Here is a 26,359-nt window from a genome sequence, read left to right on the forward strand (position 1 = left end):
CCTCGTAGCATTTGAAGGAAGTTAAAACGTCCAACGACCTAACGCCTAGTAGATGAGGTCGTCAAAAAAAAACCTGATTGTAACATAAATGATCGATTTTAAACAGAGAATTGACTAAATCTGGGTTGAAATAGCAGGAAAGTTTTAAAAGCTAGCACTTGAGTTTTTGCAGCAGTATGAAATGTAAAAATGTCAATGTTTTCAAAGGAATTGCATGTGTTTAAAATTACGTATTGACTCGAGTACTGGCTTTATTTTTGTGTTTAGGAGATTCTGGTGCTGTTCAAAGATTGTCGCCCACAATAGTAAAGGAGCTTGAGGAGCAATCTCGTAAAAATCCAGGTGGGAAATCCAGGGGGAAAGGAAAGAAGAGTTGTTCCTCGCCCCCACCTGATAATGAACTGGAGGTACATTTATACTTTTACCAATCTTTTGTGGAGCAGAGAAGGGGCAAGCTAATTGTTTTAGAGGTATTGCTGTCTGTTGTTTGACATATGTAAAGTTACCATTAATTAAAAAAACAATGGTTGTCCGCACCCAATCTGAACGGTCTTTAGTTTACAAAATGCATTTCCACAGCAAAATCTTATTTTACTGACCCGATTCTCTTCCATGGTGTTTTGGAAAATGTTTTTCCCTGTTTGGGAAGTATGAGTACTATTGACTGAGCCAACAGTTGATGCTCACTGCCATCCTGCTCTGTGCCTTGAACTTGCTGTTTGTCATCTTGGTATAAAATTGTTAGGAATTGAAACATCAAACTACGATGATGAGAATCAAAGTAAGAAATCTAACAGAACTGCTGTGTTCAGTATGAGGGAATGGTTAAACAAACACATGCTGAGATAGCTATTTTATGCAACTGTAGAAGATTTGGCATGGCAACTTAACACTTGCATGTAAAAAAAAAAACTTTTTTTCCCCCTGTGTTCCTTTACAGCGTGTCTTTGTGTGGGACTTGGATGAAACCATTATCATCTTTCATTCACTGCTTACCGGGTCATATGCACAAAAATTTGGAAAGGTAAGAAATGACTAAAAAGCTTCATGTAAAGCTGGTTTAGCAGCTGAGTATTACTAAAAGAAATTTGCAATGAATTATCTTTGATAAGTCTATTGTACTTCAGGTGTTGGGCATAAAAATATCTGGCACACATTTAAAAAAGGAAAGCAGTCTTTTCCAGAATGCAGATAAACTATTCCACTAACAGAAAATGTTTTGATTGACTTCAGGAGTAAAACTTCTTTTGTTTCTAATAAAGAATTAAAGAAGTCTGACTGCTAATTGACCTGAGGGCCTGTTAGGGCCACTCGGCTTCCAATTGACCCGAGGAAGCCACAGCAGTTGCACTTTATGCTATTAGAGATGCATCAAGTTACATACAGAAGCACTTGAGCCAAATAAAACAGCATATTCTCCAACTTACTGTGTTCAGTGCCAAAGGAGATCTGCTTGTTGTATCATTTTCACAAATTCCTCTGAATCTTAAATAGAAATTTACAGAATTATGGTGAAACTAATACGTGCTCTGCTCACCAGTGCTCTAATTTAGACTCCAACATTAAACAATGCAGCAGAGCTGAACTGGTATTAACTGTAAGATGAGCTGCTTACTGTGCCAGCTGACAACTGAATACATGCCCAGGTAAAGACAGACCCTAGCACTTTAAATCTGGTTAAAATTGCAATGACGGTAAGGAGGAAGTTGTAGATTATAACTGTTAGCATTGCATTTTACATGCCTGATACATAAGACCATAGCCTCATGAAATATACCTGATAGTATTTCCAGTTTTGCAGTATGATGATGCATATCATTACACACGTATTTTTAAAAATGCCTCTCTAATTTTCTCCCTTTCTCTCCTGAAGCATTGGCTTGTGTTGGCGAGTGACTGATGGGTCCCAGCTTTCCAAATAGGGCATTACCATTTTCGATATGTAAACCTAGACACAATATCAGTATATTTTTGGTTGAGGTCAATGTAACTAAGCCTATTCCTGTTCTTCAGGAATTTTCCAGCAGGAGCCACTGGACAGTGAACAGGAATCTTGATTTTCCTCTATCTTTCCCATCTCAGTCCTCCCATTACACTCCAGAGGCAGATAAACTAATTGCAGTGCTTCAACTATCTTCCACTGCTAAATAATACATACAAATGTAATTTTTTGTTTTCTCAATTAAATAAAACTGGAACATGGTCTATATAGTGTGTGATACCTCTATTGATTGACTATGGTTACTTTGCAGGATCCAACATCAGCATTGACATTAGGGCTCCGAATGGAGGAAATGATTTTTGACCTTGCTGACACACACTTGTTTTTCAATGACTTGGAGGTAATGAATATCGTCTAGCAACAAAACATTAGAGTGCCCAAAATATTTATTTTCAAGTCTCTCTCCATTAAAACTTTGAAATCAAATACTACTTGAAATTACAACCTTTCGAAGTTAGAATCATTTGATGAAGGAAAAAAAAATCATTTTATTTAAGAAAAAAATTGCAGGTCTATTTTGTACTAACACCTTCTGCTGCAGAGTGCTAAATTGTGGATTTGTGCTGGTTTTTAAATATCTTCTCTCAATTATTGGGGCAGTGTTGAACAAAGATTATGCAATTTCATGGAAGATGGAAAAGGAATACTGAAGGCTGAGTCACCCCAGTGCTTGTGCATATTTGTGGTTGATAGGCAAACCATCTTGGCCTGCTGTCTTTATACATTGTGCTACTAATAATTTAACTTTGAACAGTATCTGGCATTTTTAGTCTGTTTCTCTACTCCTGTTCAGTCCTTGCAAGGCAAACATGGAGCTTTCTTTATGCCTGCATGCAAACACACAAACTGGGGAAAAATAATGTGCATAATAGGAAATCCTAAATAGTGATCACTACAGTATAGAATTCTAAGGGTTGTCAGTGCTAAATGGCACAAAACCATCTGATTTTCTCACTGTTCATTTGTTAGGCCTCTAATATTATGTGGAGACTAGAAGCCTGAGTTTGATATCTACATAATTCTCAAGTTTACGCTTTTTACCTTGCTTATTCAACAGGAATGTGATCAAGTTCATGTGGAGGATGTTGCAGCTGATGACAATGGACAAGACTTAATGTAATATATTTTAAATTTTATATATCAGTTAAAAGTCTATGGACTGGAATGTGGTGAAAAACCGCCACCATTGGATTACCACCGAAAAAACCCGCTATGATTAGTTAATTAAGATCGGCGGAAAATTAATCAAGAAATGTAAAAAAAAAAAATCCGCCTGGCGGGAAAAATCGGTGTTCCACGTGGATTCTCGAAGGAAAACGCGATCCTGGTCAAATTCAGTCATATTTTAGTTTTTAAAAAAGCTGGCGCGAGGCGTGAAAACACACAATATTTTTCAAAAAAAGAAAAAAAATCAAAGTATTCCCAGGACCCTTTTCCACTGAATCGCTGCAAAAGAATTTTTTTAAAAAACTTTCACTTACCTTTTTTTGCCGGGTTTCATAACTCTGCTGATCGAAGGGCTGCTCCAGCTGCTTTCTCGTGGGCGTTTTGTCCCCCCTCCTCTACTTGGGCTCACCGCTACCACCAAACTCGGGCGGAAGCGTTTTTTCCGGTTTCGCATGCTGGCGATCCGCTCCACAGCGGTATTTCGAAACCGTCAGTGGAACACTTTCATCAAACTCGCACTGGGTGGTATTCCACCAAAAAATATAAATACCACCAAAAAAGCCGGCGGAAATGCTCGCCAAATTCCAGTCCTTACACTTGCTCCTGCTCGTGCATTAATGTTGTGCTCTGACACACAGTTGTGGTTGAAATTGATACCGAGGCTGTTTTTTTTTTCATATTTTCCTCCTTTTTCTTAAGTTTTTTTTTGAATTTTGAACTTCTTCACACAATGGGGTAGTGGAAATCTGGAACACTCTTTCCCCCAAAGATGTTGAGGCTGGGGGTCAATTGAAAATTTCAAAATGGAGATTGATGAATTTTAGTTAGACAAGGGTATTAAGGGTTACAGAACGAAGGTGGGTCGAGGGAGTTAAGATACAGATCAAACATTATCTAAATGAATGGTGGGAACAGGCTCGAGGGGCTGAATGGCCTCCAGTTCCTATCAATTGCAGAGTTTTGTGTACACTTCATTTATTTTCCTTGTACGTAAATGTTGCTGCAACCAGCTGGGATACACATTCATGCTAGTAATAAGACCGTTGATCTATCCTGTTTGTTTAATTTGCAGCCCCATTTAAAAAGTTCAAATTCAGCTGGGCTTTCTGCAAAAGATGAAAGCCAAGGTAAAGTGATTCAGGGTGAGAAAATCTCGCTGCAAAGAGAAAAAAAGCTTCGGTGTCATTACCGAGCATTTACTGGGGTCCACCTGGAGTGTATTTGCTTATCAATTTGAAACCAGTTATTCTCGCCTTGTATAGATTGTTGATTTGGGCACATTTGGTAGATTGTTTGCATGTTTAGGTACCTTACCTTGTTTTTAAAAAAAAAAAATAGTCTGTCTGTATCCATCAGAGAAAGATAGGTAGGGCAGAGAAACAGACTATTCAGAGGACCTGTAACTGCTTTACATCGCTTGGGGCTAAGCTTTTTCTTATGATAAACAGTAAATGGATAAGTGAATAGAAATAATGACACACTAGATTTACGGTTCCCTGAATATTCACCTTTACTTGAAAGATTTTTGCTGTCCATCCAGAGTGTCTGTGGCCTCTGAGTTTAAATGGACTGGTCTATTTTTGCAAGACAGGCTGAGAATTTGTTTTACTGTAAATCATAGAAAAGCAAAATACTGCAGATACAAATGTACATAGAAACATAGAACTTTACAGCGCAGAAGGAGGCCATTTCGGCCCATTGTGTCCACGCCAGCCGACAAAGAGCCGCACGGCCCTCGGTCAGCAGCCCTAAAGGTTCATCATCATCATCATAGGCTACATATAAACCTATGAACAATGACAGAAAGGCAAAGAGCACCCAGCCCAACCAGTCCGCCTCACACAACTGCGACACCCTTTATACAATCCACCTCAACCGGAGCCATGTGATCTCCTGGGAGAACCAAAAAACAGATTAAAAACCCAGGACAATTTAGGGACAAAAAATCTGGGAAAATTCCTCTCCAACCCATCCAGGCGATCGAAACTAGTCCAGGAGATCACCCTGGCCATATTCTATTCCCTGCAGTACTTACCATTATATCTGCTCCGTCCAACAAAAGGTCATCCACTCTAACTCCAATTACCAGCTCTAGGTCCGTAACCCTGCAGGTTACTGCACTTTAAGTGCCCATCCAACCATCTCTTAAAAGTGGTGAGGGTTTCTGCATCCACCACTCTTCCAGGCAGCGAGCTCCAGATCTCCACAACCCTCTGCGTAAAGAAGCCCACCCCTCAAATCTCCTCTCAACCTTCCACCAACCACCTTAAAACTATGCCCCCTTGTAATAGTCCCCTCCTTCAAGGGAAATAGGCTCTTACTATGTACTATGTCCAGGCCCCTCAATATTTTTTGCACCTCAATGAGGTCTCCTCTCAACCTCCTCTGTTCCAATGAGAACAAACCCAGCCTATCCAAACTGTCCTCAACTAAGATTCTCCATCCCAGGCAGCATCCTAGTAAATCTCCTCTGCACCCTCTCTAGTGCAATCATATCCTTCCTATAATACAGCGACCAGAACTGCATGCAGTACTCCAGCTGTGGCCTAACTAAAGTATTATACAATTTAAGCATAACCTTCCTGCTCTTATATTCTATGCCTTGGCCAATAAAGGGCAAACATTCCGTATGCCTTCTTAACCACCTTATCCACCTGGCCTGCTACTTTCAGGGATCTGTGGACAAGCACTCCAAGGTCCCTTTGTTCATCTACACTATTAAATGGCCTACTGCTTAATGTGTATACCCTTTCCTTATTAGCCCTCAAAGTGCATCACCTCACACTTCTCTGAATTAAATTCCATTTGCCACTGCTCTGCCCACCTGACCAGTAGATTGATATCCTCCTGCAGCCCATGACTTTCCTCTTCATTATGAACCACACAGCCAATAATCTTTCAAACTCTTAAGATCTGCCAATCCAATACTGTTGCAAACAAACCACAAGTTGCTTGAATTTGAATTGAATGGCTTGGCCCCTCCCTTGTGTACCGGACCAGACATGATGTCTATATTCTGTAGCTATTATATCAAATTAGCCTGGGCCATTTTCTGAGCGTGTACCTCACTTTTTAAAATCCCATCTGTATCACGATAGAAAGAAGCCATTACTGTAATACATCATAAACAAGGTGCCTAATTTTTGTCACCATGATGAAGTTAAATGTACATTGATGTGGTGAAATTCTCTCTAGAATTGAACAGTTATTGAGCTGTTGTCATTATAGAAATGTTCTGTAGAAAGCCAGCAAAGCTGAATATTTTATATGGTTCTGTGTACGCGAGAGTTTTCCTTGAGTTGGGGCAGAATTTAACTTTGTAGTACTTTACCTCCAGTGATTAAATAAATGAGGTGCAGTCTATGCTGATCAGATGGGAGAAATTTAAGGAAGAATGGGTCTTGATGGGCTGTATGCTCTTTTCATTTCATTATTTTTTCTAGGTTTTTAAAATAGACCTGTAGTGCCATTGAGTGCATTCTCGTAACTTATTCAAGAGCGGCATTGGCAGGAGGCTAGGTAGAAACACTTGACTGGCTACTTGGTCAGGGGGTGAGGGAAGAATCCAACAAGGCAATAGAAATCAAATTTGTGGAAGTGGGAAAATATTGCTGTAAAAATGCAAAAAGTTGATTAATTGCAAAAAGAACCAGCTTTCCCCCCAGGGAATGAGACACTAAAGTATTCTTTACATTTGGACAATAACGTTTAATAAGCTATTTTAACTTTTTGGTTTCAGTAACTACAACTTTGCTACCGATGGCTTTCATGGATCAGTGTCTGGTTCGAGCCATTCTTCAGGAGGCGGTGTTCAGGGAGGTGTTGATTGGATGAGAAAGCTGGCCTTTCGATATCGACGTGTAAAAGAAATGTACAACACATACAGTACAAATGTCGGAGGTAAACTTCTGACAAAGTTGTGATTTCAAGTTGTCAATCTCTGTTTTGAAATTATTTTTCTACTCTGGCTACAACAATCATTGGTAAAGGAGGTAACAAAAATGAATATATGTCACTTATTATTTCAACAGAGCTGCTCAATCCAACCAAGAGGGATTGCTTACAGCAGTTAAGAGCTGATGTAGAAGCTTTGACTGACTCCTGGCTAGCAACTGCATTGAAATCACTATTGCTAATTCAGTCAAGGTAACTGAATTGATTCACAATGTACATCAAAAATAATGTTTGGGGATTTTGTTGAGTGTTTATTTATCTTTCTGTTGCATTCTACATCTGAACAGTGCTCTGGTATTCAAATAGAGTTCTTGAACTTCGAAGGCTTGAATATTCAGATCAAAGCCTAGCGCTTTATTGTTAACAAACACGTTTGGGAGTCTTGCGTAGACTGTGGGCTCATGCTTAAAGAATAAACTGAAAGGATAATTTGCTGACTTTGTGACCTCGGGCAGCCTTGCCTGCCATAAATGCGGATCGAGAATTTGGGCATGCATTGGACACAATTTTCCATCAATTATTTTAGATGAAAATCGACTCCTGGTTGCAAGTAAAATTAATATGAACATTTTGGTCTAGTTTCTAGTAGGCAGGGGACCCCAGTACAAAACTGCCCACATTTAAGCACCTATGATCTTGCCTGGAGAGAGCCCAAGGATGGCTGACATGAGAAGTAGAGCAATGTCAAGTTGTGCAGTGGGGATGGTCATACTGCATTATCCAGGCAGGCAATGGCTCTATTCTGCATTCAGTCTTGTTACACTTGACCTATGAATGCATGATGTTGATACTAGTTGGCCAAAGTGAAAAATTATCTCTTTCCCTAACACTAACCTCTTCACCTTGGTAACCACAAAAAAGGGAAAAAGAACAAGAGGGTAATGTATGCTCGAAAAATTAAATTGACTGATTCAGGGTTTTTTTAATTCCAGAAGAAACTGCGTTAATATCCTGGTCACTACAACACAGCTAGTTCCAGCTCTGGCTAAAGTGTTGTTGTACGGACTAGGTGAAATTTTCCCTATTGAAAACATTTACAGTGCCACAAAAATAGGTAAGGGATTTGCTTTCAATGTTATTTTTTAGTTATTGTCTTTGGGTGATTTCCTACTAGATAATTAATTGTAGCACCACTGGTAAAACTAACTGGGAATTTTTTTGAAACTTCACACATTGTGTTGCAAAGTAAGCCTGTTTAATATAAAGTGGCATTGATGTAGTCTTGAGAGATTTTTATTCTGATGGAAATTCAGGTAATGCTTCTGTTAGTGTTAGTGTTTTATCAGAAGAATCATTCAACACTCAGTCGGTTCTAACGCCAATGCGGCCTTTATTAACGCCAGCGGGGAGGAAGCCTCAGGACTGGATCCAGGCACTTCACTCTGCAGAACAAAGGGTTTCATGGATCTTTATATGTTTTACAACAGTTTACTACAGTTACATCATATAGATTATAAATTCAATTAGACCAATAGATAGAGTTAGTTTCTAAACATAAAATAGCTCATGTGTTGCTAAGGGGTGTGTTGTTAGGAACGACTCATGTTCCAGGCCCCCCCTCCCCTTATCTTACTGTCCTTCGGTGCTGTCTTTGGTAGCCTCCTTATCTTAATCCTGTTAGAGTCGTATTGTCCTTACTTCCACCAGAACATTTAGTCCTAAGGCCTGGCTGATTAAAGACACCTGCAGAATTTGCTTGTTATTCCTGTGTGTGGGAAACAACAATTATCAGTTTCCAGGAATGCAGTCTAATTCAGCTAACAGAAATCCCTTGAGGCTTCACTGGTAGCCATTTTATGATACAAGTTACATATAGTTCTAACCTTATACTACAGGTGCCGTTGCCCTAGGGTGCCTAATGCCTACAACAGCTTCCAAGTATCCTCGATACATAGAACATTTTAAGGGTGTCACTGTTGTGCAGTGCCGAGTTTCACACTGGCTAACCTCAGTGGGATGAGAGGGGATCTAGCCAGGATAAGATTGACAGGAAAACCTGTCATGTAACAATGGGTGATCTTAGGAGCAGATGTTTCAGGTACAGGCTGGGTACATTCCAACAAGAGGGACACCAAAGCTCCTTGGATGACGAGGGACATGGAAAGTATGATGAAGCAAAAGAAAAAGAGGGTGTATGATGCATGTCCGGTGAATTCTTCAAGTGAGAACCAGGCCACATACAGCAAGTTGAGTGGGGAAGTGAAGAGGAAAATAAGACTGGCAAAGAGAGAATATGAGAATAGAATGGCAGTTTACATAAAAGGGAGCCCAAACATCATCATCTGATATGTAAATAGTAAGCGGGTTGTAAGAAGGGTGGGGCCTGTTGGGGACAAAGAATGTGATCTATGCTTGGAGGTGCAGGGCACGACTAGAATATTTAATGAATAGTCTATCGGTGTTTACTAAGGAAGGGGATACTGACAAAATATCAGTAGAAGTGGAGATGGTTAGAGGAAATGGATGGGGTGAAAATCGATGGGCAGGATGTATTGGAAAGGCTGGGTATGCTGAGAGTGGATAAGTCGCCTGGTCCGGATGGCTTGCATCCCAGGTTGCTGAGGGAAGTGGGGGTGGAGATAGCGGAAGGGCTTGTCATTATCTTTCAATCTTCCCTAGATGTGGGCGAGTTGCCTAGGCCACAACAAGTATTGCATCCAGTTCTGGTCACCACACTAAGAAGGATATGAAGGTCCTTGAGAGGGTGCAGAGGAGATTTACCAGAATGGTTCCAGGGGTGAGGGATTTTAGCCACAAGGTTAGGTTGGAGAAGCTGGGGTTGTTCTCCTTGGAGCAAAGAAGTTTGAGGGGAGATTTGATAGGGTGTACACCGGTTTAGATAAAATAGACAAAGAAAAATTGTTTCCAATAGCTGATGGTACAAGGACTAGGGGGCACAGATTGAAGGTTTTGGGCCAGAGATACAGGGGGAATGTGAGGAAGAACATTTTTACGTAGGGAGTGGTAATTACCTGGAACTCGCTGCCTACGAGGAACATAAGGAATAGGAGCAGGAGTAGGACATTTGGCCCCTCGAGCCTGCTCCACCATTTAATAAAATCTTGGCTGATCTGATCTTGGGCTCAGCTCCACTTCCCTGCCCGCTCCCCATAACCCTTGACTCCCATATCGCTCAAAAATCTGTATCTCCACCGTTAAATATATTCAATGACCCAGCCTCCACAGCTCTCTGGGGCAGAGAATTGCACAGATTTACGAGCCTCTGAGCAAAGAAATTCCTCCTCATCTCTGTTCTAAATGGGCGAAGCGGAGACGATCAATGATTTCAAAAGGAAATTGGATAGGCACTTGAGGGAGATAAACTTGCAGGGCTCTGGGGATAGAGCAGGGAAATGGAACTGACTGGATTGCTCGACAGAGTCGGCATGGACTCAATGGGCCGAATGGCCTCCTTCTGTGCTGTTATGACTCTAGGCTGTTCCCGTGCAAATTCTTGTTGCTGATCTTAGTAGTACTTTGAGTAGAGACCTGGAAACACTCCCAGCAGTATATCTACTTGGATGACGAGAGTTTGGAGTAGAAGGAAAATAACCATCAAGGTTTAAGCATCAGCTTGTGTAAGTGCTTTTTGGTTCTGTCGTCTTGTAACCTGCCCTACAGTTAGTGACTGTTATGTTAGTTTATCATATGGCCCTATATTTTCAAAATCTATCATGATTATGTAACTGTCCATTTTTTCAATAATTTCCAGAATAAGCTGTTTTGCAGCTAACTGATCTGTCAACCCATAGTATGATTATCCCAACTGCTGGTATGCTCCAAAGTATTATTGACTTATTAACCCTTTCATCAAACAATTTGGTCTTGAAGGTGTTGTTCGAATAAGATTTGACATTCTCCTTGTTGCTTTTCAGTTCTTGTGAGGTTTTATTTTCTCTTTTTTTACATTTTGTTAACATTCTTAGTAAATTGGAATAAGTTCATTCAAAAAATATCTAACAGTGTGAGGAGCATTATTTAAATCAGCTACTGCTGGCGATGAAGATGTACGTTCATTTAGAGGGTATTTTAAGAACATAAGAAATAGGAGCAGGAGTAGGCCATACGGCCCCTCGAGCGCCATTCAATAAGATCATGGCTGATCATCGACCTCAACTCCACTTTCCCGCCCGATCCCCATATCCCTTGATTGCCCGAGACTCCAAACATCTATCATCTCAACTTTGAATATATTCAGAGACTCAGCATCCACAGCTCTCTGGGGCAGAGAATTCCAAAGATTCACAACCCTCTGAGTGAAGAAACTCCTCCTCATCTCTGTCTTAAATGGCCTACCCCTTATCCTGAGACTATACCCCCTAGTTTTAGACATTCCAGCCCGAGGAAACGACCTCTCGGCATCTACTTTGTCAATCCCCCTCAGAATCTTGTATGTTTCAATGAGATCACCTCTCATTCTTCTTAACTCCAGATAGTATAGGCCCAATCTACACAATCTCTCCTCATTGGACAGCCCTCTCATCCCAGGAATCAATCTAGTGAACCTTTGTTGCACCGCCTCCAAGGCAAGTATATCCTTCCTTTAATAAGGAGACCAAAACTGTGCACAGTACTCCAGGTGTGGTCTCACCAAGGCCCTGTACAATTGTAGCAAGACTTCCTTACTCTTTTACTCCAACCCCCTTACAATAAAGGACAACATGCCATTTGCATTCCTTGTTGCACGGTGTTACCTGCATGCTAGCTTCCTGTGTTTTTTGCACAAGGACACCCAAATCTCTCTGAACACCAACATTTAAAAGTCTTTCACCATTTATTCTGTTTTCTATTCTTCCTGTTTTTCTATTTTTCCGAACCAAGTGAATAACCTCACATTTCCCTACATTATACTCCATCTGCCACCTAACTGCCCACTCACTTAGTCCATCGATATCCCTTTGCAGAGCTTTGTGTTCTCCTCACAGCTTACTGTCCCACCTAGCTTTATATCGTCAGCAAACTTGGATACATTACACTCGGTCCCTTCATCTAGGTCATTAATATAGATTGTAAATAGCAGAGGCCCCAGCACTGATCCCTGCGGCACCCCACGAGTTACAGCCTTCCAACCTGAAAAAGAGCCAAATATCCCGACTCTCTCTTTTCTGTCTGTTAACCAATCCTCTATCCATGCTAATACATTAACTCCAATCCCATGATCCCGTATCTTGTGTAATAACCTTTTTATATGGCACCTTATTGAATGCCTTTTGGAAATCCAATATACCACATCCACTGATTCCCCTTTATCTACCCTGCTAGTTACATTCTCAAAAAACTCTTAATTAATTTGTCAAACACATTTTGTTCAGACTTGCATATAGTTTCATGTTGATAATATCAAATAATTCAACAGAGGAACTGGATAACATACTACATTGGAACACTCAGTTCAAATCATAGTTTGAATCTAGCCCACACCACTGGATCGTCTTGGACAGTTGCTTTAAAAACCTCAATAGAATGAGTTTGGGTAATCTTAATATGGCCCCGAATGAGCATGAATTCATGCACAAAGCATCCTAGGATGTCTGACGTGGAAAATGGAAATATAATGCTATTGCAGTAGAGTTTCCTATTCTAATGCCTTAAACTAGCTGAGCCAGCATGAGTGAGCCACGTAACAGTTCTGGCACGGAGACAATCAAGTTCTCATGGGCTCACGCGGTTGGGCGTACGACCTTCCCACAGGAGCTCAGATGCATACATGCCGCATGTACTGCTGTACTTGTGTTATAGGATGCCAAAGTGCCCTGTGTACAGCCCATGATACTTGGGTAATTTTTAAGTTCAGAAATGCCCTGCGCGTGCGGTTTATTAGCTCCTGGATCTCCTGGTCATTCTCATCAAACCAGTCCTGGTGTTTCCTGGTTGAGTGACTGAGCGTCACTTCGCAGGCGCTGGTTATGGTGGACTGGAGAGCAGACCAAGTGCTGGGGGCGCTCTGCGTCTTGGGGTCATCGAGGGTCGCCAGGTTGGCAGTGAGGCACTGGCTGGAAAGGGCTCTCTTAACTGGGTCTTTGATTTTTCTACGGCATTGCTTCTGTTGCCATTGCCACTTTGGGGCTATATTGATATTGATGATGATGGAACAGATTAGGCGATGGACCATTCGGCAGTCGTCTGCTTCTGTCATGGCATGGGTGATGCGATTGTCCTTGCGGTCCCTTGCTCGGGCGATAACGTAGTCGAGTAGGTGCCAGTGCTTGGAGCTCAAGTGCTGCCACAATGCCTTGTACTTGTCCCTCTGGTGTTGGTGATAAGGTCGTGTTCTAGGCATTTTGTCAGGGGCAGGGTACTGCTGGAGTTGGTTTCCCCTACCCCCTCTGCCGATCACGCCTCCCTAGAGGTCTGTGCCCTTACCGACTCTGGCGTTGAAGTCGCCGAGGAGGATCAGTTTGTCCTCCGTAGGGACTCAGGACAGGGATTGCTCGAGGCTGGAGTAGAATTCCTCTGTTGCGTCGTGTGTTGGGGCTTACGCGCTGATAACTGTGGCGCACTGAACATAAGAATTAGGAACAGGAGTAGGCCATCTAGCCCCTCGAGCCTGCACCGCCATTCAATAAGATCATGGCTGATCTGGCCGTGGACTCAGCTCCACTTACCCGCCCACTCCCCATAACCCTTAATTCCCTTATTGGTTAAAAATCTATCTATCTGTGACTTGAATACATTCAATGAGCCAGCCTCAACTGCTTCCTTCGGCAGAGAATTCCACAGATTCACAACCCTCTGGGAGAAGAAATTCTTTCTCAACTCGGTTTTAAATTGGCTCCCCCGTATTTTGAGGCTGTGCCCCCTAGTTCTAGTCTCCCCGACCAGTGGAAACAACCTCTCTGCCTCTATCTTGTCGATCCCTTTCATTATTTTAAATGTTTCTATAAGATCACCCCTCATCCTTCTGAACTCCGAGTAAAGACCCAGTCTACTCAATCTATCATCATAAAGTAACCCCCTCATCTCCGGAATCAGCCTCGTGAATCGTCTCTGTACCCCCTCCAAAGCTAGTATATCCTTCCTTAAGTAAGGTGACCAAAACTGCACGCAGTACTCCAGGTGCGGCCTTACCAATACCCTCCCTATACAGTTGCAGCAGGACCTCCCTGCTTTTATACTCCATTCCTCTCGCAATGAAGGCCAACATTCCATTCGCCTTCCTGATTACCTGCTGCACCTACAAACTAACTTTTTGGGATTCATGCACGAGGACCCCCAGGTCCCTCTGCACCTCAGCATGTTGTAATTTCTCCACATTCAAATAATATTCCCTTTTACTGTTTTTTTTTTTTCCTCCAAGGTGGATGACCTCACACTTTCCGACATTCGCTTAACCTATCCAAATCTCTTTGCAGCCTCTCTGTGTCCTCTACACAACCCGCTTTCCCACTAATCTTTGTGTCATCTGCAAATTTTGTTACACTACACTCTTTCCCCTCTTCCAGGTCATCTATGTATATTGTAAACAGTTGTGGTCCCAGCACTGATCCCTGTGGCACACCACTAACCACCGATTTCCAACCCAAAAAGGACCCATTTATCCCAACTCTCTGCTTTCTGTTCGCCAGCCAATTCTCTATCCATGCTAATACATTTCCTCTAACTCCGCGTACCTCTATCTTCTGCAGTAACCTTTTGTGTGGCAGCTTATCGAATGCCTTTTGGAAATCTAAATACACCACATTCATCGGTACACCTCTATCCACCATGCTCGTTATATCCTCAAAGAATTCCAATAAATTAGTTAAACATGATTTCCCCTTCATTAATCCATGCTGCGTCTGCTTGATTGCACTATTCCTATCTAGATGTCCCGCTATTTCTTCCTTAATAGTTTCAAGCATTTTCCCCACTACAGATGTTAAACTAACCGGCCTATAGTTACCTGCCTTTTGTCTGCCCCCTTTTTTAAACAGAGGTGTTACATTAGCTGCTTTCCAATCCGCTTGTACCTCCCCAGAATCCAGAGAATTTTGGTAGATTATAACGAATGCATCTGCTATAACTTCCGCCATCTCTTTTAATACCCTGGGATGCATTTCATCAGGACCAGAGGACTTGTCTACCTTGAGTCCCATTAGCCTGTCCAGCACTACCCCCCTAGTGATAGTGATTGTCTCAAGGTCCTCCCTTCCCACATTCCTGTGACCAGCAATTTTTGGCATGGTTTTTGTGTCTTCCACTGTGAAGACGGAAGCAAAATAATTGTTTACGGTCTCAGCCATTTCCACATTTCCCATTATTAAATCCCCCTTCTCATCTTCTAAGGGACCAACATTTACTTTAGTCACTCTTTTCCGTTTTATATATCTGTAAAAGCTTTTACTATCTGTTTTTATGTTTTGCGCAAGTTTACCTTCGTAATCTATCTTTCCTTTCTTTATTGCTTTTTTAATCATTCTTTGCTGATGTTTAAAATTTTCCCAATCTTCTAGTTTCCCACTAACCTTGGCCACCTTATACGCATTGGTTTTTAATTTGATACTCTCCTTTATTTCCTTGGTTATCCACGGCTGGTTATCCCTTCTCTTACCGCCCTTCTTTTTCACTGGAAGATATTTTTGTTGCGCACTATGAAAGAGCTCCTTAAAAGTCCTCCACTGTTCCTCAATTGTGCCACCGTTTAGTCTGTGTTTCCAGTCTACTTTAGCCAACTCTGCCCTCGTCCCACTGTAGTCCCCTTTGTTTAAGCATAGTACGCTCGTTTCTGACACAACTTCCTCACCCTCAATCTGTATTACAAATTCAACCATACTGTGATCACTCATTCCGAGAGGATCTTTTACTAGGAGATCGTTTATTTTTCCTGTCTCATTACACAGGACCAGATCTAAGATAGCTTGCTCCCTTGTAGGTTCTGTTACATACTGTTCTAAGAAACAATCCCGTATGCATTCTATGAATTCCTCCTCCAGGCTACCTCGTGCGATTTGAGTTGACCAATCGATATGTAGGTTAAAATCCCCCATGACTATTGCCGTTCCTTTTTCACATGCCTTCATTATTCCCTTGATTATTGCCCGCCCCACCGTGAAGTTGTTATTTGGGGGCCTATAAACTACGCCGACCAGTGACTTTTTCCCCTTAGTATCTCTAATCTCCACCCACAATGATTCAACATTTTGTTCATTAGAGCCAATATCGTCTCTCACAACTGCCCTGATATTATCCTTTATTAACAGAGCTACCCCACCTCCTTTCCCTTCTTGTCTAACTTTCCGAATTGTCAGATACCCCTGTATGTTTAATTCCCAATCTTGGCCACCCTGCAACCACGTTTCTGTAATGGCCACCAAATCATACCCATTTGTAATGATTTGTGCCGTCAACTCATTTACTTTATTTCGAATGCTGCGTGCATTTAGGTAGAGTGTTTTAATCCTCGTTTTTAAACCATGAATTTTTAGTTTTGACCCTTCCTGCAGCCCCTTTATATTCAGTGGCCCTTTTTGTTTTTTGCCTTGGGTTTCTCTGCCCTCTACTTTTACTCATCTCCTTTCTGTCTTTTGCTTTTGTCTCCTTTTTGTTTCCCTCTGTCTCCCTGCATTGGTTCCCATCCCCCTGCCATATTAGTTTAACTCTTCCCCAACAGCACTAGCAAACACTCCCCCTAGGACATTGGTTCCGGTCCTGCCCAGGTGCAGACTGTCCGGTTTGTACTGGTCCCACCTCCCCCAGAACCGGTTCCAATGTCTCAGGAATTTGAATCCCTCCTGCTGCACCACTGCTCAAGCCACATATTCATCTGAGCTATCCTACGATTCCTACTCTGACTAGCACGTGACACTGGTAGCAATCCTGAGATTACTACTTTTGATATCCTACTTTTTAATTTAGCTCCTAGCTCCTTAAGTTCGTCTCGTAGGACCTCATCCCTTTTTTTTAAACCTATGTCGTTGGTACCAATGTGCACCACGACAACTGGCTGTTCTCCCTCACTTTTTAGAATGTCCTGCACTGGTTTCGGGATAGAGTGAACCGGAGAATCATGAGATGTTCGCTAATCCAGCAGGGGGAGTCTCTGAGGCGGCCGACCAGCTCGTTCTTGATGGCGAAGCCAACTCCATGGAGGCAGCGTTCTTCCTCTGGTTTGCCTTTCCAGAAGAAGGTGTAACCTTCACCTTGTTCTTTGAGCTGGCCTTCCCCTGCCCGCCGGGGTCAAGCAGGGCTGCATCATCACGCCAAAGCTCTTCTCAATCTTCCTCGCTGCAATGCTGTATCGCTGTATCGCACTCTCAACAAGCTCCCCGCTGGAGTGGAACTAAACTATAGAACCAATGGGAACCTGTTCAACTTCCGTCGCCTCCAGGCTAGATCCAAGGTCGTCGCATCCTCGGTCATTGAACTACAGTCTGCGGCTGACGCTTGTGTGTGCGCACATTTAGAGGCTGAACTCCAAGCCATCGTCAACACCTTCAATGGGGCGTACGAAAGCATGGGCCTTACACTAAATATCCGTAAGATGAAGGTCCTTCACCAACCTGACCCCATCACACAGCACTGCCCCCCCCCCCCGGTCATCAAAGTCCATGGCACGGCCTTGGACAACGTGGACCATTTTCCATACCTCTGGAGCCTAATATCAGCAAGGGCAGACACCATCGACGAGATCCAACACCGCTTCTAGTGTGCCAGCGCAGCCTTCGGTCGCCTGAGGAAGAGTGTTTGAAGACCAGGACCTCTCATCTGGCACCAAGCTTATGGTCTACAGGGCTCTAGTGATATTCGGCCTCCTATATGACTCGGGGACGTGGACCATATACAGCAGACACCTCAAAGCGCTGGAGAAATACCACCAACGCTGCCTCCGCAAGATCCTGCAAATCCACTGGGAGGATAGATGCACCAACGTCTGTGTTCTTGATCAGACCAACATCTCGAGCACTGACCGCACTTGACCAGCTTCACTGGGCGGGCCACATCGCCCGCATGCCTGACACGAGACTCCCAAAGCAAACGCTCTATTCGGCAGCTGAGCCCCAGGTGGACAGAGGAAACGTTTCAAGGACACCCTCAAAGCCTCCTTGATAAAGTGCAACATCCCTGGCCCAAGACCGCCCTACGTGGAAGAAGGGCATCCGGGAGGGTGCTGAGCACCTCTGGTCTTGTCGCCGAGAGCATGCGGAGGATAAACGCAGGCAGCGGAAGGAGAGTGCGGCAAAACAGACTCCCCACCCACCCTTTCCTCAAACCACTGTCTGTCCCATCTGTGACCGAGACTGTAATTTCCGTATTGGACTGTACAGTCACCTGAGAACTCACTTTTGGAGTGGAAGCAAAATTTTCTTGATTTCCTCGAGGGACTGCTTATGATGATGACTTGGGTAATGCATATTGAAACTACTGGTGAACTGACTATTGGCCCTATGCCACTAGGTATAGGGCATCTCCCATGTCTACAGCGATATCATGATGCACATTGAATTCTGGAGTGTTGTGCTTGGGGTAGTGTAGCTCTAACATTGGACCACAACGTGAGCAGGTTTTGAATCGAAATGGGGTTTAGTGACACTATTTGTGATTTACACACTGAATTGCACCTCAGCTGATGTGAATTCAGCATGAAAATCACAATACAATGGGGGCACAAAACAGTGATTAAGACCTGTTAGCATTGTAAATGAAGCAGTATTCTGCATTTGACTTCTACTTGAGGCTGGTGTTAGTTGGAAGAAGTGAATATATTCTTCCCAACACGGGCCATTGATTTTCTGTTTCAGAAAAACATTTTCACAAATTTATTATAAATTGCATCCACATTTGGATGAATTTACTATGTTGAAGAATAGAAAGAGGTCTTTTAGGCTTATTTTATTACAATTGTGCACCTTTTTATTTGTTGAAAATATATCATCTGTCTGTGTACCTGTGTTGCATGCTGACTTGTCGTTCTCTTCACAGTGCAGTGCTAGTTTAGAATGAAACAATGCAGGCTTCAGCTGCAAGGAACATTTTCCTGAGAGCTTTAAAATCACCACCTTAAGGTTAATATGAAAACTAATTCTCAGAAGGAAAGCTTGTACTGTTCTTTGTTGTTGAAACATCTGACTTTTGCAGAATTAATGATATCTGGGTGGGTAAATGAGGTAGCCGTTCATTGTCGCACAGGCAGCAATAAGCTGATCGGCCAGTCCATCTGCTTTTGGTGTTACTTGAAAGAGGAATATTAATGAGGACATTGGAAAATTCGCTGCTCCTCATTCAAGTGATGTCACGAGGGCATTTTTTTTTTAAGGCCCACCTGAACAGGTAGATGAAGCATAAGTTTAACATCTAACCGCCAATATATATATTTGCCACGCTCCATATTGCTCCTATAAGTGTTTTTAGCAAAGTTTCTCCTCAATGAAAATCAGTTGTTTTATTAGATGCACAATTTATTTTTAAACAGTTGGTCTTGAAGCGCAGGTAGAAATAATTCATGACATCTGTAAACAAATCCTCCACCTTCACTCGGCTGTCAAATCACTAAGATATATTTGTTTTTCAGGCAAAGAAAGCTGTTTTGAGCGCATTGTATCCAGATTTGGGAAGAAAGTTACATATGTAGTCATTGGAGATGGTCGGGATGAGGAGTATGCAGCTAAACGGGTAAACTTAACTTGGAATATTTTACAGTGAAAATAAACTTCACGTGGCAAAAATTTGATACAAAGGTAGCATACATAATTGTAATTATGCAAATAATGGACAAGTGCCAGAAATTGCAAATGGATGCAACAGTTGATCAGGGTTAAGTTTCGCAAAATATTGGCCACGATCAGTTGAAAGTGTCATAGTGTGGGTGATTTTTGTTGTGGGGAAGGGCGGGCGGGTTTGTCTTAAGGTAAGTTTTGGTGTTGGTTGTATGCTATTAACTCTTTTTTTGCATGAGATTGAATCTAATGGATCAAAACAAGTTAAACTATGCTTTCTTTAATTTCTTCAGGACCATTCCAGTTTTAAGAGTCAAATCCACTTGTATGCAATATTACTTGAAAGTCCAAATTTCACCTCTGTTCATTTGCTGTATATTAAAATCTGACAATCTGCTTTATATCGAATCTCCCCCGGCCAACCATGCTTTGACGTGCGAGCTTAACGGAAATGATGGCAGTCATCTGCCCCTATTGGTCTGTGTAAATGAAGTCTGAAATTTGATCCTTGAGCATTTCACCAGAGTTTTATTGACTTGTTTATGGTTTTGAGTGGCGTTTTCATTTTTTCAGTTTCTCAATAATTAGAACTAGTTTTGATTTCAGTTTCTCTGCACCTTTTTCTTCAATTGCATAGTCATTTTTCTTTTTCATTTCCCAAAAGTTTTTTCTTATCCTTTGTTTTCTGCATGCATTGCTTTTTATTTTAATTCCTTGAATTCAGTCAGCTTGCATGCACGCTAACTAACCGTACTTCAAACAAAAGTTTTTTTTTAAAAACAACACCTCCTACCTGAGGCACAACATCACCAAAGATGCGTTCTTTGAAAAATGAGATAGTAGTCTGCTGTGTTTTTAAATGGGGATCAAAAATCGGTTTCTTGTCTGCACCATCAACGATTATAAAAGAGCAAACTTGCATTTATATAGTGTCTGTTATGACCGTTTGGATGTCACGTGGGCACTTCAAAGTTCACGAGTCATTTTGGAAGTTTTTCAGGCATACACAGCAACTAACTTGCACATAGCAAGATCCCACAAACGACAACGCGAAGAATGAGTAAAATGAAAAGTAGTAAGCAGAAAACCATGTTTCCTGGTTTAGATAAAGATATCAGTCACAAAGTGCACATATGAAAGAATAAAATCCTCCTTGATCAATCTCTTGGGGATCATTGCTTAAATGTCCTGTTGTAGATGTTTCCACTTTCAATTGTAGTGAAACATCTCTGGTGTTAATCCAGACCCTCTTGGAATAAAGCTGTTAAGTTAAACACAACAGCCCTGCTTTCATGTAATCATGTACTTCTCTGTGTTCATCCCAAGCAGTTGGTTGCATATAAGTTGATTTCACTTAATTTGCAAAGTAATCCACATCAACTGTAGTGGATATTTTAAAACTGGAAGGTATCATTTAGTGGATTGCAAAACATCTGCCACATTCTGTGCTGCGGGTTTCTCTCGAGGCACATTCAACAAATTATATTTCATAGCCTTGCTTGCAAACACCTGAAAAGCTGTTATATTCTGTATGGAATATTATTTTGGGGTTTCTAGCACCTTAATTTTCAACAGAAGCACCAAAGGTGGGCAGAGGAATCGTTACAGGGACACCCTCAAAGCCTCCCTGATAAAATGCAACATCCCTACCGACACCTGCGAGTCCCTGGCCCAAAGACCACCCTAAGTGGAGGAAGTGCATCTGAGAGGGCGCTGAGCACCTCGAGTCTCATCGCCGAGAACATGCAGAAACCAAGCGCAGGCAGCGGAAGGAGCGTGCGGCAAATCAGTCCCACCCACCCTTTCCCTCAACGACTATCTGTCCCACCTGTGACAGGGACTGTGGTTCTCGTATTGGACTGTTCAGCCACCTAAGGACTCATTTTTAGAGTGGAAGCAAGTCTTCCTCGATTCCGAGGGACTGCCTATGATGATGCTTTCAACAGATAAATTTAAATCTGTTGGCTTTCAATCAAATTGATGCCTGCATTTAAATGGGCCGTTTTACTCTGTGTAACGTTTATTAATGAAAGTCATTATCTCACAGCTAAAAATGATATTCATGGATTTGCTATTTAGCATCTATGCATGCAATATCCCAATGGAAGAAGCCATAGTCTAGCCTGACCATGCAAAGTAACTAAATCTATGACGTGGACTTTAATTCTGACTGATTGTGGGAAGGTGCAAGTCCATCTTTATGCAGAAGTATTACTACATTTGATTTGAGTATTTTAATATTGACTCATACTCAATAGCATGTGGCGCAATGGATAGGGCATTGGATATCTAGTTAATGGTGGAGATAAGTCATTTAAAAGTTGTGGGTTCAAGTCTGGCCAGAGTCACTTTAGAGAGGGAAGATAGAGTATGATAGTAAAACCAGCAAGAAATATAAAAACAGATAGCAAAAACTCCTACAGGTATATAAAAGGGAAGAGAGTAGCTAAAGTAAATGTTGGTCCCTTAGAGGAGGAGACTGGGGAATTAATAATGGGAAACAGGGAAATGGCATAGACTTTGAACAAATATTTTGTATTGGTCTTGCAAGGGGGATGGAGTATAAAAGCAGAGAAGTCCTACAACTGTACAGGGTATTGGTGAGGCCATACCTGGAGTACTGCGTACAGTTTTGGTCTCCTTAATTAAGGAAGGATATACTTGCATTGGAGGCAGTTCAGAGAAGGTTCACTCGGTTGATTTCTGGACATGAGGAGGTTGACTTATGAAAAAAGATTGAGCAGGTTGGGCCTATAAGCATTGGAGTTTAGAAGAATGAGAGGCGATCTTATTGAAACATATAAGATACTGAGGGGGCTCAACAGGTTAGATGCAGAGAGGATGTTTCCACTCGTGGGGGAATCTAGAACTAGGGGGCATAGTTTAAGAATAAAGGGTCGCCCATTTAGAACTGAGATGAGGAGGAATTTCTTCTGAGTCGTAAGTCTGTGGAATTCTCTGCCCCAGAGAGCTGTGGAGGCTGGGACTTTGAATATATTTAAGGTGGAGATGGACAGATTTTTGAGTGATAAGGGAGTGAAGGGTTATGGGGAGTGGGCAGGGAAGTGGAGCTGAGTCCATGATCAGATCAGCCATGATCTTATTAAATGGTGGAGCAGGCTCAAGGGGCCTAATGGCCTACTCCAGCTCCTATACTTTATGTTCTTATACTGTTAACTGCCAGTACTCTAAACATTTAGAATTCTTATTTTAGATATAAAATGTGATGAACAGAATACATATTGTTGAATACACAAACGTGTGGTGCATTCCAGAATGTGCTCCAGTCACTGTCCAGGATATAACTATGATGTTTCCTAATGCTTCTTCAGTACGTGTAACGCTCTATGTCTGAAGGTTGATTGCCATCTGCTGGACTTATTAAGGGATGCAAAGCACAGAGGTTTAGTTTCCAGTTTTACATTGGCAAAATGCACAACTTTCTCATGAATTAGAAGGAGTGAAAAGATAGTAAAATACATTCTCAGAAAATGGAACTTTTCTATTTGTGATCTTTACTCCAATAAAGTTTACTGTAATTGTCTTGCAAGGTTTACTGAGGTTTGGTGTATTACTTGTACATGATTATATGTATACTCTAATTCCAGCACAATATGCCGTTTTGGAGAATATTGAATCATGGAGATCTGATGTCATTACATCAAGCTCTGGAATTGGACTACCTGTGAGCAAGAAGCTGAACTACTGCAACAGACTTACACCCTGTTTGAGGATGGACCACTAATTTTGTTCGTAGTGATTCTTGTTTAACCAGGATAAACCAGTTAGGACTGTGAGCAGTTCAGCTATGACCGATCTGCTTGTTAATGTCAGACATTAACTTAAAAACACACACACAAATGTTGCAGGAACTCGAGGGTTAATTTACTAACTTAAAAAAAAAATTCTATTCACACACATCAAATGTTTGAAATGGATGTTTAAAGGAACAGAAGTTCCTGTGCTGAACTATAGTCAAGACCGTATCTGCTCCATGTTAAATGCACTGAAACTTCAGCTGGTATAACTATGGAGGCTTTGTGCAAAACATTCTTTGGAAACTTTACTGTATAAATGTTCCTGGACATCCATACTTCAGCATTATCTACAGACCAACCTGGATCCAGCAGTGTATTTTACTGGGAAGCTCGGCTGCAGAAATGCATTGGAGATTTATTTGACAAGAAGTATAAAGGAGCAGTTCAATCTACTTTTAAAACAACTGACCTTCATTTCAGCTGTGGGTCTTTTTAATTGTAATTTTCTGTAGTTTTTTAATAAACACCTTTCTCGGGTTGCACCCCGATTCCAAATGTTGCCGTGGCAGTACAGTGCCACTCCGTGTTGCCGTGGCAGTACAGTGCCACTCCGTGTTGCCGTGGCAGTACAGTGCCACTCCGTGTTGCCGTGGCAGTACAGTGCCACTCCGTGTTGCCGTGGCAGTACAGTGCCACTCCGTGTTGCCGTGGCAGTACAGTGCCACTCCGTGTTGCCGTGGCAGTACAGTGCCACTCCGCACCAGATAGAGCCTCAAACACAGCAGAGAATCGTTCCAGTTTAGTACTACTTGATGCAGTAGAGGAGAGAGATGATCTGCCAATCTTGATGGTTCCTTTCCTCCTCTTCTATCCCCCCAAATTACATTGCTTCTTTCTATTTTTTGTTAGCGACAGAATCACTATATTAGTGATTTTCTGTTGCTGGCAGTTCCACTCGGATTGTTCTTTAGACATATTTTTATGATATTACAAGTGGCCTTTGCTATTATCCCTTTTTAAGTCAAACACCCCCTAGAAACTAACTGGTTTGAGCAATTTGGATATCTGAGATGCTGGTAATAATGTGTATTAGTTCATCTCTGAATGAATAAAGAGACATAGAAAAAATATAGTTGGCTGGGCCTACTGCTGTTTATGTTTAAAATATTTATAAACTATTTATTCCTAACTGTAGAATGCAAATAGTTTGTTAAATTAATTCCCATCTGTCCAATCCAATGTGTTTTCTATGCATTTTAGGTTTTTGCATCGATGATCCATTGTTCGTATATCGAATGCAGCACAAGTTGAGGAGAAATCGAGCAGATGTTGAGTACCAAAAATATTAAATGAGAAGTTGGACTTAAACCTTTTTTCAAAGGCAGTGAGTTAAATATCTTGGTGTTACACCTGAGATGAGTGGCTTGCACCCAGCAGGTTTGAGTTCAGTGCATACCACTGGGGCCAAATTGGAACGGTTGTACACATCTCCTCGTTGTCTCCTCCTGTGATCTTTACAGTAGCTGACCACAAACTATCCTTCGCCTCATTGTGAAGACCATTTTACCTCTGTTGATAAAAAAAAAACTCTTTTTATATATGGAAGAAATAATTTCTGAGTGTGACATAAACACTTGGTATCGTGACATTTTGTAAATAAATCACTTTAATGCACCTGGCATAATTCACTCAAGCCTGATGAGTTAGTATGGCACCATTATGTTTTGTAAACTACCATGTACTGTTATGTAACCTTTCTTTCTACAGTACCTCCATTGTGTTTATACCATGGGTGTTGGCAAATGTCAAACGCTTCTGTTATTTTTAACAAGAAATGGTATAGGTACTTGCCTCCTAGAAGCAGAATTATACGTGATGCTCCCCAGTAGTAGTTATACAGACACTTATTGGCTGACGGAATTGTTATGTTTTAGCTCGCACTAAAACTTGTTGTATTGAGTGTCCTTTAGACTACTTTCTATATAAAGCATGAAAATTAATATTGGGTAAAATTAATGTGTACATGTAAGTTGGGAGGATTTTAGTGACCCGTCCAAGGGCAGGGCTGTGTGTTTACGAGACAATAAAGAGCAGATAGAGGAATCAAAACTTTCAGGAGCTACTTTTATCATTTTGCTGCACAAGCTGTCCCTTTTAAATGTACTGTGTGTGCAGTCAGTCAGACAAGGCCAGTGCGGGTGGTTACGGGCAGAGTGCACGTGTCGACAGTCTGATACTGACTGGGGTGCAGATGAGGACCAGCGATTGCACGTATTCATTTTTACACTTCAATGTTGTAATCGCAGTATGTATCCCAATTCAAATTAAGCAACAAAAAAAATGTTGGTTACCGATCCTTTCAAAAACTTTCATGGCCTTCATTTCTGTTGGTGGATGGGTGGGGAGGGGGCTATAACTGAACCCCCTGGGAGTGAGTGCTTAAAACTTAATGTCAGCATGTGGTTAACATGGCTCTAGACCGTGTCTGTTCTATTTTCTGCACCTCTACTCTCACCCCTTCCCCTCCCTCTCAGAACCATGACAGGGTTCCCCTTGTCCTCACCTTTCACCCCACCAGCCTCCACATTCAACGGATCATCCTCTGCCATTTCTGCCAGCTCCAGCGTGATCCCACCACCAATCACATCTTTCCCTCCCCTCCCCCCCCCCCTCAGCATTCCGAAGGGACCGCTCCCTCCACGACACCCTGGTCCGTTCCGCAGCACCCCCTCCCTTTCCCATGGCACCGTGCAAGTACAGGAGATGCAACATCTGCCCTTTTACCTCCTCCCCACTATCCAGAGTCCCAAATACTCCTTCCAGATGAAACAGCAATTTACTTGTAC

At 42.0% G+C, this 26,359-nt stretch overlaps 1 protein-coding gene across 6 annotated transcripts in view; it reads left to right on the top strand.

Annotated features, from left to right (window-relative positions):
• The window catches only part of LOC139279704 (eyes absent homolog 3-like), a 110,206-nt gene extending 85,015 nt beyond the window's left edge, over positions 1–25,191 (top strand). For 5 of the 6 annotated variants that reach the window (XM_070898844.1, XM_070898843.1, XM_070898845.1 and 2 more), the window contains 9 exons: positions 268–407; positions 941–1,024; positions 2,253–2,342; positions 3,060–3,118; positions 6,909–7,069; positions 7,201–7,315; positions 8,056–8,177; positions 19,611–19,711; positions 23,364–25,191. In XM_070898844.1, coding sequence (XP_070754945.1) covers positions 268–407; positions 941–1,024; positions 2,253–2,342; positions 3,060–3,118; positions 6,909–7,069; positions 7,201–7,315; positions 8,056–8,177; positions 19,611–19,711; positions 23,364–23,444 — 953 coding nt within the window. In that variant the 3' untranslated portion in view covers positions 23,445–25,191. The remainder of the gene's footprint in view (positions 1–267; positions 408–940; positions 1,025–2,252; positions 2,343–3,059; positions 3,119–6,908; positions 7,070–7,200; positions 7,316–8,055; positions 8,178–19,610; positions 19,712–23,363) is intronic. The other variant, XM_070898847.1, reaches the window with a different exon arrangement.
• Positions 25,192–26,359: the final 1,168 nt, after the last annotated feature.

Source organism: Pristiophorus japonicus, chromosome 14 (genome assembly GCF_044704955.1).
Source record: "Pristiophorus japonicus isolate sPriJap1 chromosome 14, sPriJap1.hap1, whole genome shotgun sequence".
In the NCBI taxonomy this organism is placed as follows: domain Eukaryota; kingdom Metazoa; phylum Chordata; class Chondrichthyes; family Pristiophoridae; genus Pristiophorus; species Pristiophorus japonicus.